The sequence below is a fragment of the Vespula vulgaris genome, chromosome 6, assembly GCF_905475345.1.
Source record: "Vespula vulgaris chromosome 6, iyVesVulg1.1, whole genome shotgun sequence".
In the NCBI taxonomy this organism is placed as follows: domain Eukaryota; kingdom Metazoa; phylum Arthropoda; class Insecta; order Hymenoptera; family Vespidae; genus Vespula; species Vespula vulgaris.
Window position 1 is genome coordinate 978,596 of NC_066591.1, and position 13,905 is coordinate 992,500.

The 13,905-nt window shown below is 29.9% G+C and overlaps 4 protein-coding genes across 5 annotated transcripts in view; all 4 read left to right on the forward strand.

Annotated features, from left to right (window-relative positions):
- Nucleotides 1-63: 63 nt before the first annotated feature.
- On the forward strand, nt 64-1,616 carry LOC127064626 (uncharacterized). The gene is made up of 3 exons (XM_050995957.1): nt 64-317; nt 399-751; nt 1,160-1,616. The coding sequence occupies exons 1-3, from the start codon at nt 296-298 to the stop codon at nt 1,490-1,492; spliced, it is 708 nt and encodes a 235-aa protein (XP_050851914.1). The 5' UTR covers nt 64-295; the 3' UTR covers nt 1,493-1,616.
- A 3,243-nt stretch (nt 1,617-4,859) lies between these two features.
- On the forward strand, nt 4,860-6,022 carry LOC127064628 (uncharacterized). Its single transcript, XM_050995959.1, has 3 exons — nt 4,860-5,149; nt 5,270-5,548; nt 5,678-6,022. Exons 1-3 carry the CDS (start codon nt 5,070-5,072, stop codon nt 5,958-5,960), a joined length of 642 nt encoding a protein of 213 aa, XP_050851916.1. The 5' UTR covers nt 4,860-5,069; the 3' UTR covers nt 5,961-6,022.
- An 869-nt stretch (nt 6,023-6,891) lies between these two features.
- On the forward strand, nt 6,892-8,546 carry LOC127064623 (uncharacterized). 2 transcript variants are annotated; one of them, XM_050995950.1, is made up of 6 exons: nt 6,892-7,033; nt 7,239-7,391; nt 7,463-7,573; nt 7,728-7,820; nt 7,912-7,977; nt 8,119-8,546. In XM_050995950.1, exons 1-6 carry the CDS (start codon nt 6,963-6,965, stop codon nt 8,495-8,497), a joined length of 873 nt encoding a protein of 290 aa, XP_050851907.1. In that variant the 5' UTR covers nt 6,892-6,962; the 3' UTR covers nt 8,498-8,546. The 2 variants fall into 2 exon arrangements, with proteins under 2 accessions (XP_050851907.1, XP_050851908.1); XM_050995951.1 differs by lacking the exon at nt 7,728-7,820.
- Nucleotides 8,547-9,808: 1,262 nt separating this feature from the next.
- Nucleotides 9,809-13,905, forward strand: part of LOC127064620 (alpha-tocopherol transfer protein-like) — a 4,977-nt gene continuing 880 nt past the window's right edge. Inside the window, exons 1-6 of the mRNA XM_050995946.1 lie at nt 9,809-10,017; nt 11,589-11,729; nt 12,059-12,218; nt 12,599-12,779; nt 13,342-13,527; nt 13,884-13,905. The exon at nt 13,884-13,905 is cut by the window's right edge and continues 84 nt beyond it. Of these exons, the coding sequence (XP_050851903.1) occupies nt 11,591-11,729; nt 12,059-12,218; nt 12,599-12,779; nt 13,342-13,527; nt 13,884-13,905 (688 nt within the window). The 5' untranslated portion in view covers nt 9,809-10,017; nt 11,589-11,590. The remainder of the gene's footprint in view (nt 10,018-11,588; nt 11,730-12,058; nt 12,219-12,598; nt 12,780-13,341; nt 13,528-13,883) is intronic.

The window sequence follows — 13,905 nt, forward strand, 5'->3', positions numbered from 1 at the left end:
AATTATTCCAAATAGTCTTCATAGCCAAAAAAGTATGTCTGAAAGGTTTTGACGGTGTGAATATGTTTATAATTTAGAAACGAGAGAAGATAGTGATATGTACATACATACATATATACATACGTACGTACGTTTATACATACATACATACATACATACATACATACATACATATATATATATAATAAATCGATTGTAAAATAATATTTAACCTCTAAAATGGCTATCATTGTTAAAAATAATAATTAGATACTAATTTATTGTTATATCAAAATTTGACAAGTTACAATAAAACATGCAAACAATTTGTAAACCAGGTAGGATCTTAATGTACAATTGATAAAAAAAAAATTATTGGTGGATTAAAATTATTAAAAAACGTTATATATACTTATAAGATCCCTGTTGTTGTCCACCGATACCCGTTCCATCATGTCCACCACCATGTTCGTCAACAACAAAAATCAAGGATCCAAGTTCAAAGTATTACGAACAAATTGGTGCGGAGATGATAGGTAATCAATTGATCATTCGTATGGAAAAAGATAAATCCAAATCCAAAAGAAAATTAGATCAATGGGATCCACCTTGTGATTGCGACGTTATCGAAATACAAAGACCAACGAGTAAATCAGGCCCTAAGGTTTTAAATGCTAACAATAATAATCGAGTTTTGTTTCGTGTACAATCGAAGAGTCATCTAGGTAATAAGGATGATCCAGTAAATAGATCTCAAGCTATTTCTTACGAGGTTCGTTATTATTATGTATATATTATTATGTGTATATATATATTTATTATTATATTGTATTATTATATTATATAATAATTGCATAATAATATAAGAAAGTTGAGACATTAAATAATATTATCATTTTCAATGATGTTTCATTCGATTTTGATTTGCTATCGATAGATTTAAATGTATGTTTAAAAAATTATCATAATTGAGATTTTTTTATATTTGAAATCGTTAGTATGTATATCTAATTGCATTATCTGTAAAAGTATAAAATAATTAAGATACTAAATAATATTATTATCAATGATGTCTCCTTTATTTTTGATATATAGATAAATACATATTTAATATGTATAGAAAGTTATTTTTAATGATTGAGACAATTAATGAAAAAATTAAATAATAATATTTATGCAGCTCGGGTCGTGCAAAGACGGTAAGAATGACGAACATCGAACTTTCACATTTTATCCTTCGTACGGTTATCCTGGATCGCAAGAGATACATACCGATCAAATCGTCGAAGGCAATGAAAATGTTTGTTTGTTGAGAATCAAAAAGAAACCGGACACGATGGAGAAAATTAAAAGAAATGTCGAATTGGAACTTAGAACACCGAGACCACCTACGCCGCCCTTACCCATCCCTTCTAAGATTTCTATTCGAAAAGCAAAACGACCGTCGGATAAAACAGAAAAGAAGAAAAAGAAAAAGAAAAAGAAAAAGAAAGAAAAGAAAAGTAAAAAGTAAAATATTTTAAAACGTCGAAATTGATTTTATATATTTTGTATTTTATATTAATATTTTAATTATATCACATCGATAAAAAAGAAAATGTATCTCACAGTACGATCATATCTTATGTCGATTTAATAACATATTTTATAAAATCAATATGGAATCAAATGTAAATTTTATCAAATATAAACTTAATCGAGCTGCGAATTTCAATCCGAATTTCAATCCGAATTTCAATCCAAATTTCAATCCGAATTTTAATTTGAATTTTAATCTGAATCAAATATGAAATACTTCTCTCTCTCTCTCTCTCTCCCTTATTACATCTCTTATCAATTATATCTATATTTTTTATATATTTCAATACATATTTAATATATTTCATTATATTCATATATATTTTATTTCTCTCCCACTCTCCGCAAAGATGGTACATTAATTTCAAAAATTTAGTAAAATAGTGTAATTCAATATCCACAAAAAAAAAGAAAAAAGAAAAAAGAAAAAGAAATCAATAAAAAATAATTCTATAGAACATTCACAAAAGTTATGGAATCATAAAGAGAAACGAAATCATTCGATAGCATCGATGAAACGACGAAACGATGAAACGTAGTAAAAAAAAGGAAGAATACAATTTTTGTTATGAATGAATTATTATTGAACGGGTACATAGTTGAAAGTTAGTTGTTCGTTGTGAATACCAATACTAATACCAATACCAATTTGAAATAGAAATAGGCGTGAATGCTTGTAAAAGTGCACGAGTCAGCATATTTTACACACATCATATATATTTTCGTTCATTCATTGTATGAAAATTTCTATTATCCAGAACGAATGGTTTCGTTACGGTCAAATATCTTGTTCCTTTACTTTTACCGCTTTTACCGGTATTTCTTCACGAAGGCTGTAACTTCTCAATAGTTCTTTGGTAAATAACGACTGCGTTAGAACGACGATCTATAAAGATTAATGATCATAAAATCTCATTCCAAGTTTTCATATTGTTGTATTTAAAAATCAACATCGTAATTATCGAGTAACATTTTCGCAGATTTATAAGTATTATAAATCCTTATGCGATTACAATGTAAAAGCATGCTGAGCTCTTTTTTCATTCAAAATGAATAGGTACACGCACGCGCGCGTGTATATATATATAAATGTATGTATGTATGTATGTATTGTATTTTTATTTTCCAAGTTCACACACATACATACACACATAGAGCTTTCGTAGACATTTAAAAAGAAGTCGACTAATTCTTTCGCTAACTTTTTGATAAATTACAATCATACGCGAACAAAATCCATATCAATTCTTTTTTGTTCGTAAATAACCAAATTTTGTATTTCTCATTTATTTATTAATTTTTTAAATCGTCGTTGAGTACGAGCTTTCTATATATTAAGAAAAAAAATACTATTCGAGAAAAAGACTCGTTCTTCAGAATTATTAGAAAATCGAATGAATGAAAGAAAGAAGGGTGGGGAGGGAGATAGAGAGGCTGGATAAAAGAAGAAGAATAGCGTAGGTGAATGCATAGAAGACTTCATAAAGGTATAGTTTGGCACGGTGTGTGGTCGCTTAAAGAGGTCGACAATAATACATAATGGAAGCCAATAAATTAGGAAACTACGCGGAATAGTTACGTTCTCGATTCATTGGAAATACTATGACAAGTATGATCCTGACTGGTGGTGCTTGAAAATCTTCACATCGCCTTTCCATTTTTGCGTTCACCGTGAACAATGCGTTTGTGGTTGAAACTTGAATGGAACGACAAGTGACCGCGATATTGTACGCGAGACGTGTCCTCGAGAAGTTTCTTGGAGTAAGAAGACATTTTTACGAACCACCATAACTCATCGACAACATAAACGAACAATCTTTAAATCCCTATTTGGGATGGGGTTTTAGGTGGGGGAGAGTCAGTGGAAAAAGAAAGTCGAAAGGTCCAACGCGAAAATTATCTTTCTATCTATAGTTCCTAACCATTTTTCTAAATATTTCTTCCATTCGTTATCTGCTATTTATCTCGTTTATAATCTACCGAATATATTATCGTGGTATTATTCGTTCCGAAAAGAAAACAGAGAAGTAGAGAAAATGATAAAATGTATTCGACTTTTGCAATGTTATTTTTATAATGAATTTTATAAAAAATTGTAATAGTATTTTTTATAATTTTTATTGGATATTAATTAATAAAAGTCGAGGTGCTTTTTTTTATATTAATTCTTCAAATAAAATATAACAAGATCTATATATATATATATATATCAGAATTTCGTTTAAGGATTCAAATAGTTATACAAAATTTATGTGGAAATCTGGTACGATGTTCTCGTTAATAAAGTTAATGACTTGGCAGGGTAACGAATGGAACAAATAAATTGATAGATAGGTACGCAGCAGGTGGTAACGTTTTCCCGAAGGGTGGTCTTCCGCATTTTGATTGTGCCAAAGGAAAACGGTGGCTATTCAAAACCGCAAGAGATGCTGCTCGACCGTTCGTTGAATTTAATGTCGACGGAATCATTCGTAATATCATCATTATATAATCCGTAGACATATATGTACATATACGTATGTATAAATATATACATATATAGAATATATACATAAGAAAACGTCGTTGGTCGTAACGTTGCGGTTACCGTCGCTTTGTATGCTTGTCCTTCAGAATCTCTCGCAATTATATTACGTACGCAAACCCTAAAGGACCCCAACCGAGAAGCTTTACTTGTCCTATCCGTGCGCTTTGATCATCGAATTCATTCCCCTGTCAGCACAAATACCATTTATGGTGATACGAATATTTGTCCTCTCCCTCTATCTCTCTCTCTCTCTCTCTCTCTCTCTCTCTCTCTCTTTTTCTGAATACTTCCTAAACAAATTTATTACCTCCCGTCGTTTTCTTTTACATTCTCTCTTCTTCGTCACTTGCCAAATACTAACTTGTAAATTTCTACGCATAGCGCGCACACACACATGTATCAGATCTCAGCAATATTCTATAACGTTACATTCAAGAAATTTAACTTATTTGTCAAATAAGAAAAATAATTTCAAAAAGAAAATTACATCGAACAAGTCCTTTTATCGGACTCAAAATTGAAACTGATCAATTATTAGAATTAGAAAAAGAAAATGAAAAGAAAAGAAAAATTTTGGTAAAAATTTTCATAGGTTTTCTTTCTTCCTTTTGTTTTCTATTTTTCTTTCTTATCTCTTTCCTTCCTTTAAAATTTATAAATTATTACGTTTGACATCACACGCCGTTATCTCGCTTTACTGTGAAGTTATTGTGATGCTTCTACAATATACATATATATACATACATATACATATATATACATACATATACATATATATGTATAATTTTTATATTTGTTATCTATTATCTTACAAATGAATGTGCACGTTTTTGTCATACGTGACGTCCGGGTAAATAATTATCTCAAAATCGTGCGAACGTCGTATACATTTTACATATGTATACCCATGCATAACTATATATAATCGATTAATGTTCTCCCCCTTTCTTTTTTCCCTCGAAAAAAAAATATAACGCGATTTATCATGTTGGAGCCGTTGATAGTATTGACAGTTTTGAATTGTTTATTTATGTTCAGCTCGACTGTGACTACGTGTGCATTATGGTAACCATAAATTGATTACTCACTTTTTCCAAAAAATTATTTGGGAGGAACGAAAACAATTAATAGAAAAAATAAACGAACAATTATTTGTAAATACGATGATAAAAATTTATATAATAGGTGGCAATATCGGCATCATCGTTGTTGCGATATAAGAAAGGACCCATCACGACGAACTCATATAAAAAAATCCAACAGCTGTAGTTGTCAAGTTTCTAAGAAAATGGTCCAATCAAGGGCAAACGGTACGAATCACGTATTTGCTACCAGTAGATCTTTTATGAATACCGATGAACGATACAAGAAAAAAGATTTCAACGAACACAAACCTGCAAGCAAGCTGAGATACTTGGCCGATTATAAAAAACACAAAAACGGAGCAAGGATATGCCCTTTTACGTAATTATATTGATAAAAATTATTAATTGATAATAATTAATGTTATTATAACGTCGCTAATACGTGAATATACATACGTACGTATATATATATATCCAACTTTTTTTTTCTTTTCTTTTTTTTTTATAGCGAAACATCAATCAAGAATAAAAATCCAGCGATTAGAAAACAAATTTCTGAAGCATCTCATACTACCAACGATACTAAGTCGACCGTAGTGATGGAGTTTTCAACGGTACAAAAAATCGTTCAACTCGTTGACAACAATGGCGATATATCTATGGCAAAAGTAACAGTTATACCGGCGAGGGACATCATCGAGAAGAACAAGAAGCTTGATTTAGAAGTTAGAAATAAATTCGACGATGACGTTGCGACCGTCGAAAAGATTTCACGTTCGACGATAAATTAGAATATATTCATATATATTAAAAATTATATATCAAATTGTATATATTATATATAGGGGTGAATTTTTTCTTGCGTTACATGTGACCTCTTTACGATTACACGAAAATTTTTTAACAGTAACATCGAGTGAAGAAAGAGACAATAAATAAATAAATAAATAAATAAATAAATAAATAAATACAAATAATAAAAGGAACACCTTCCTTGTCTGTCATTCAGAATTTTCGATAAATTTAGAAATGGTTTTATTCCTCTTTTTCTTTTTTTTCTTTTCCCTTCTCCTTTCCCACGTAAATCTTCCCCATCGATCTTCGTCAAATAAGCGTCATCTAAATGTCGTACGAATCAGACGTATGTGGCAGATTTTCTGTCAGGAAATTTTGTGTCGTTATTCTTGAACCTTCCTCCCTTTTGAAACAAGAGACATTCGCTGGAATTACGTCGTATCGAGGCCGCTTTAAATTTCGGATAACTGTTATATCAAAGATAGAAAAAAAAAAAGTATTAAAAAGGTACGAATTTTTCCGAATTGTTTATCTCATTACGTGTATCCGTACCAAGTCGATAATAAAAAACACCAGATACACGCGATGCAAGCAGTGTTGCAAATGCTAATGAAATCTACCATATTGTCCAATTTAATTATTTCCTATGCATCTTTTTATAATTCCATTTAAACTCTCTGTTTCTTTTTGTTTTTCTTTCTCTCTCTTTTTTTTTTCTTTTTTAATATCGTCACATTAATAATTAATTCTTCGGTCGATGATACACCTGTCACATAGATCCCGTCGTAGAAACAAATCTGTTATGCACGATTAAATTTCTCGTGTTAATCGCAAGAGGGCTAGAAAAAAGAAAAGAAAAAAAAAGACACTCTCGTAAATCCAAAAGATTCCAAAATGGAAACGAAATTCTTCGTAACTTAGCAAACGTAGACGCAACATCGGTTGCGTTAACAAGCAATTGGATCGTTTTTTTGAAATAACATCGATCTTTCCTCGAGATGCTGGAGATCTTTGCACTTTGTAGCTGTGCCTGTCTCGCTTGTCTCTGGTGTGCCATTGCTCTCGAACTGTAAGCTTAACCTTTGAATCAATGTTAAATCTAATTAAACTTATATACGTAGGTAGGTAAACACACGTAATGCGTATGTATATATTTAGATATACGTACCATATCTAAGCTAATAGAATCGAGATTGAAACGTTAATTATAATAATAATTATCTAACGAATAATATTCATTCTATAATTTTTTGTTTTCTCTTTCATGAAATTAGAACCAAAGATAGAAACACTCGTAAAAAATTTGATGAAATATTTGGTACGAATTGTACACAATGTACCAAAGATCATGGACCTATAAACACAATATCGTGCAGTAATAATCATGTTTCACGAAAGACTTCTAACAAGGACACGCGTACAATATGGTAAGGTATCGTTTCAAACGATCATGAATCATTTGACGTGTAGATATGTAATGTTCAATTCTCATCAACAGCCCCATCAAGCGTCGTAAACATAAAATTCAAGAAAAAAAAGAATGTACTAATCGTATGGATATAAAAAGAAAAGTTAGAAAGAAATTAAATAATTCTCATCGTGGGAATAGGTAAACTTATTTCTTTTTTCTTGTATTCGAAAAAGAAAGAAAAAAAAAAAGAAAAAGAGAAAAGAAAAACGAAAAGGAAAAAGAAAAAAAAATTGAAGAATTGCATTTAGAACATCGGATTCTTCTATGTATTATTTTTTTTCTTTTTTTCAAGGAGACTCGTGAAACCGAATTTTTTGAACTCGGTGTCATTTCCGTATTTACATTCAAATAATGGGTATGCAATAAATGAGCATGCAATGAGTGGGTATGTAATATATGCAGACGTTAGAGTAATGCAATACTCGCATTTTTTTTTCTTTTTCTTTTTTCTTTTGAAAATGAAATTATTATTGCAGGATGCCATGTTCACCTTGCAAAATTTGTTGTCACGTAAGAAATGGATGTCAGTGCAAGAAAAATAAGTAAGTTATCTTTCTGTTCGTAAAGAGAAGATACATGTATATATATATATATATTATGTACGTGCATGTGTGAGCACGTGTGTGTCGACTATTTAATATATTATCATATGAATATGTTTTTTCTCGTTTTTTTTCTTTTAGCGAAAATCTACCAGCATACAATTTGAACATCCATAATTCTTCCTGCCCGAATTTGACCTATCAAAGACAACAATGTAACAATGGATCACCCGTTCGATTATCTTACTATTCGTTGGCTTTCGATCCGTGTCAACGGCAGCCACCAGCAGTATCTAATAATATACCTACTGCTATAAATAATATACCATACGTATCTAATATACCAAAAGTATTTAAAGATAACGTACTTAACATACCTAACATACCTAACATAGCTAATATACCTAATATAGCTAACATACCTAATGTGCCTAATATTTGGAAAGATTGCACGAAACAAAAACCTACTTTCAGGAGAAAACGATATTTTCCAAGAAAATTAAGGGGACGACGAAATTAGTTGTAATAATCGATAATAATATATATTTTATGCGATATCATTGATAAAATCTCTTTGTGTTCTTTCTTTGTTTTTCTTTCTCTCCTTTTTTTTTTTTTATTCTTTTAAATCGACGAATGCAAACCAAAGTTTCCCTTGACCAGAATTCATGTAACCACATACGTACATACGTATATACACACGTGTATATACGTATGTACCTTTCTTTCGATTTTAACAAACGTATAAATTAATAGCTGTAATTATACATGGTTGAAAGATAAAGATTACAGATTGCAACGTAAAAATTTACCGAATGATTTGAGACTTTAATTACATATTACAATATAATCGTACAAATGTATTGTATAGTACTAGTATATATATATATATATATATATATATATATATATACTCTACGTAAATAGTTAGTTAATCACGTTGTCTAAGAATTAAAATTACCAATGGAATCTATTTGAAATTCTAAGCCGATAGAAAGATACGTATAACTTATCGATTTAGGTAATACTCGTTTAAAAAGAAGAGGTTGTCGTTAAATCACTTTCCCTGTAACTTTAATGTCTATTGTACGTCTTTATTCAATTTACTTTGTTCTCTTTCTCTCTCTCTCTCTCTCTCTCTCTCTCTCTCTTTAGAATATGTTAAGAATTACATAGTTTATCGCTAAGAATAAAATATCTATTGTGTGTCTTCTTCACTTTCTTCGTTTAACGTATTCTCTCTCTCTCTTTCTCTTTCTCCCTCTCTTTCTATCTCTGTCTCTCTCAAGAACAAGTTAAGAATTAGTTTATTGCTAAGAATAAAATATCTACTTGGGGAAATCCAGTCACGAAATCGAAGGTGTTACGATGCCGTTGTGAAAACGTTCGAATACAGTCCGCGCCATACTTTTTCCAACGTTATACCGTTTCCATTGTATATTTATGTATGTATTCGCGTTTCTGAGTGTACGCAACGTGTATACTCATTGATATATATATATATATATATATATATATATATATATGTATGTATGTATCTGTGTATGCATGTATGTACATACGTACGTACGTATGTGAGTATGAATGTACCTATATATATATTTATTTATGTATATATGTATATATATATGTATATATACATACGTACGTACGTACGTACGTACGTATGTATGTATGTATGTACGTAGTAAAGACCACCCGTGTATCAGCTGATGTCGTACTCGTAAGTACGTGAGTCTCGTTCTTACCTGCTATCATGGATAGTAGAGAAGGAGGAGGAGGAGGAGAAGGAGGAGGAGTGGGTGAGGGGCTTTAAGTTTGTACGAGAGGAACCGTGTCCTCTTCAAAGTAGATAGAAATGTTTCTCTCGTACATAACTCGTAGGTAGTTCTTGTGGTAAGTAAGTACCACACGGTCGACATCACAACGACAATCTATTCCTTATCATCTGCGCGCTTCGAAATCTTCTCAAGAATCCGATTTAAGGATAATTCGTTCCTCGTATCGATCTCGTCGTGTAATAATATAAAAAAAAAATAAGTGAGTAATTTTTTTTATATTTGGAATATCTTATATATCTACACATTCTTAATATTTCTTCGATATTTTATATTTATATATATATATGTGTGTGTGTGTTTGTGTGTGTGTGTATGTATGTATGTATGTATGTATGTACACATGTATAATTTTTATTTAACGAAAATTTATTTTTCAATAGATATATCAAAAATTTTTTCTACACGATTTTTTCTATATCAATTTTGAAATTGTCAACTTACTCTACGTCTCTACTCGTTATTTGTTTATTTTACATTTATTGACTTAAATGAAAATTCGACGATACTTTTTCGATCACTTTGCGTTCGTGTTTTTTCTTTTTTGTTAATTTTATACAATTTTTTTTAATAAAAAATGATTGTTATAAGACGCTCGATTAGAGAATCAAAATTTCGGATCAAATTTGGCTAATGAAATCTTCGAGAAACTGGGTATGTAATATGGGTTCGGTAAAATGTTAACGAAATTAAGAGTTACGCAGGCGCGCGTGAAAGTGCTGCTGTTGAAATGTTGGACGAATTTTTCGAGGTGCCGTACTTTGTATTACGGTCACGATCAGTCGAATACTATTTTCTCTCTTAAGTGGAAAGTTCTTTCTACCATAGAAAAACAACGTTAAATACTATAAAACGATCTTGCAAATAAATCTATCGTTAATTTTCAATGAAACTTTTATAAACGTTATCGGATTGAATAGCAATAAAGAAGGGCGCGATATTGAATTGTAAAAATAAAAAATTAATATACGATATAAACAAAATGACGTTCAAAACGTAGCAAATTTTTTATGATAAATCTTAATCCTCGAAATTCATAGTTGCCTTTAGAAAAAAAAAAAAATGAAAAAGAAAGTAATAAGTTTGTGAAATAATTCGAAATAAAACTATGGCACTTATCGAATTCGGGACACGCTTTCGTTTCTTCTTCGTATTCGCAGTACGAGCTCAAATACGAGCTCATCGTTTCGATAAATAATTTCACCTTTACCGTTCGATAATTTTATGTAAATATACTTTGTAACGAAACGGATGAGGTAAGCAAACTGTGTACGAGTCTCGCTAATCATCTTGCATAAAATGAATGAAAAGGAAAAAATAGGAAAAAAAAAAGAAAAAAAAAGAAATCTTTTCTCAAGATAGAAAAAAGAAATCTTTTCTCTCTTTTTGCCCCTCTTGTACGTTTAAATCTATTTATTCTTTTCGTCGTTTTTTTACTAACATCTTTTTTTAATGGAAAAAATAAAAAAATAAAAGAAATAAATAAAAGAAAGAAAAAGCCAAGCGCAAGGATCGAACAACGTAAATTCTTAAGCAACGCATTTTTGCATTTTCTTTTTAGATGTAAATATGTAATGGCCATCAATGATAAATATTTAAGATTTGAAATTCTTTTCTTTTTTTCATCTTTTTTAAAAATTATTTACGCCAACCAACGTACACATTATTATGAGGAAACATACAAACGCACGTTTGCACATTTAATACGTTTCCTCTTTGTTTCCTCGACTTCTTGATTATTTTGAAACGATTATATTACAATTTTTGTTTTAGACATGACGTTATTACCACCAACGGTGGAACAACAAAGACGAATCAATGAGGAAATTCCTCCGGATCCAGAAATGAGGAAGAGAGATATCATCGCGATTCGAGAATGGCTTTCGAAACAATTGCATTTGCCAAATCATATGGGTAAACAAATTAATTAAAAAATAATATCGCGTAGTTCTCTTTTTTCTTTTTTTTTTTGATTTTTAATTTTTTAAAAATCGTTCGTGCATTAATTCGTCGACGATCAAAGTGTTTCAAGCCGTTTGAGATATTAAAAAATATATTTTGTTGCTACAGGTAAAATTATATAAAAGAAAATCATCTACGTTTATCCGTGTGTACGTGCGTTTGTTACGACGAAATAATTTCGTTCAAATTTCCAATGGTTCAAAGCCGAATAAAATAAAAAATATTTCGAAATCTAGTACTACGTATTAATATCTTGTCAATTTTGATTTTTCATATTACAGACGATAACAGGTTAGAAAATTTTCTTTTTGGTTGCAAAAATAGTGTCGAACGTTGCAAACTCATTCTCGAAAGATATTTTAGCGTTCGCACAGCTTTGCCAGAATTTTTTGCCACTCGCGATCCACTTTCACAGGAAGTACAAGATTGTTGCGACGCCATGTAAGTATTTTTCATTTCGAAATAATATATTTTTTGAATAAACGAGAATAATAATAATAATAATAATAATAATAATAATAATAATAATAATAATAGATGACCATAATGATTCTCACGATACAAAACACATTTAAACGTAATTAGATATTATTTGTTATTAATTACGTCTCCAATTTAATATTTTTACGAGATATATGTATAATCATTCAAGCTGTCACGATTTTAACGATAGATAAGATTACTTGTACCAGGTAATTTTTATTTTTTCGCAAATTACACGATGACTCGTTGCAATGTACTGCTACTTTTAATGTATATTAGATGTAAATTTATCGTCGAGTATATTAATCATGTTATTTCATTTTATTTTCCATCGATAGACAATATTTTGTATTACCGTCTCTAACTGTAGAAGGTTATCGAGTTACAATCTTGAGATTAAACGATACAGATATAGACAAATTCTCAGTTCAAGCGATATCGAGAAGAATTTTAATGGTACAGGATATTCGTTTAATAGAAGAACCTTCTTTATCCAATGTCATGGTCATAGATCTCGAGGTATGTATACCAAATTTGAAGAAAAAGAAAAGAAAAAATTTACATCAACGAATTTTTATCTTTATCAATTAATATGTGGTTTCTAGAAAAAAAAAAATTAATATGATTCCTAGATAACTTTCTAATTCAATTACTATTTTTTACACACTTTTTAGACCGATCTTCTTTTTTCAAATCGTAAAACTTCGTAGAGCTTGACGAGTTTAAAAATAAAAAAAAAAAAGAAAAGACAAGAAAAAAAAAAATTGCGAAAAAAGTAATTGATTTTAAATATAAACTTAGAAACTACTTTCGGCTCACTTCGTTTCAGTAAATATATGTAATTTATGTAAAAGAAAGAAAAAAAAAGAAAAAAAGAAAGGAAAGAACATTATGTTTAACTACTTATTAGTATGCGTTTACCAAACACAAATTGAACAAATGTTAAGCACTTATTCATGTATATTATTTAAAAGATGGTCAAATACGGTTAAAAATATTCTTCGATTTAAATTTCATTGTAATAGTATTGGTTAAAATAAGAGATAAGAAATATGAAAACGTAGATAATTATTCTTTTTAGGGATTTACCGCAGTACATCTTGCTAAATGCAGTCCAACGCAAACAATAGTAAGGCGAGCAATGTTGGCGATACAAGATAGTATGCCTATGAGACTTTACAGGGTTCATTTTTTACACGCACCAAATTTTATCACCAATATTCTTAATCTATTTTATCCATTGCTCAAAGAAAAATTAGTGGACAAGGTATGAATTTCTCTCTCTCTCTCTCTCTTTTTTACGAATTAAATTTTATTGTTTTTAAAGATTTCTGTTATAATTTTTTTGTTTTTTTTTATATCGTTCAGATTATTGAGAAAAAATTAAATTCGATTATCTAATCTGCATCTAAGTTATTTCCATCGTAACTTTTTAAATCGTTGCATATATGCAATATGGAAACTAAATTTCAAGTTCAAGTATTTATATCATAATATCGAAATAGTTGCATCTCTTTGAGAAACAAATGATATTTCTCGACTTTCAAATAATACGTAATTACAAAGTATTTTAACGATTATTTAAATTAAAGAATGAAATGATATAATAATTTTTTATCGTAGTTTCGCGTACACACGGGAGGTG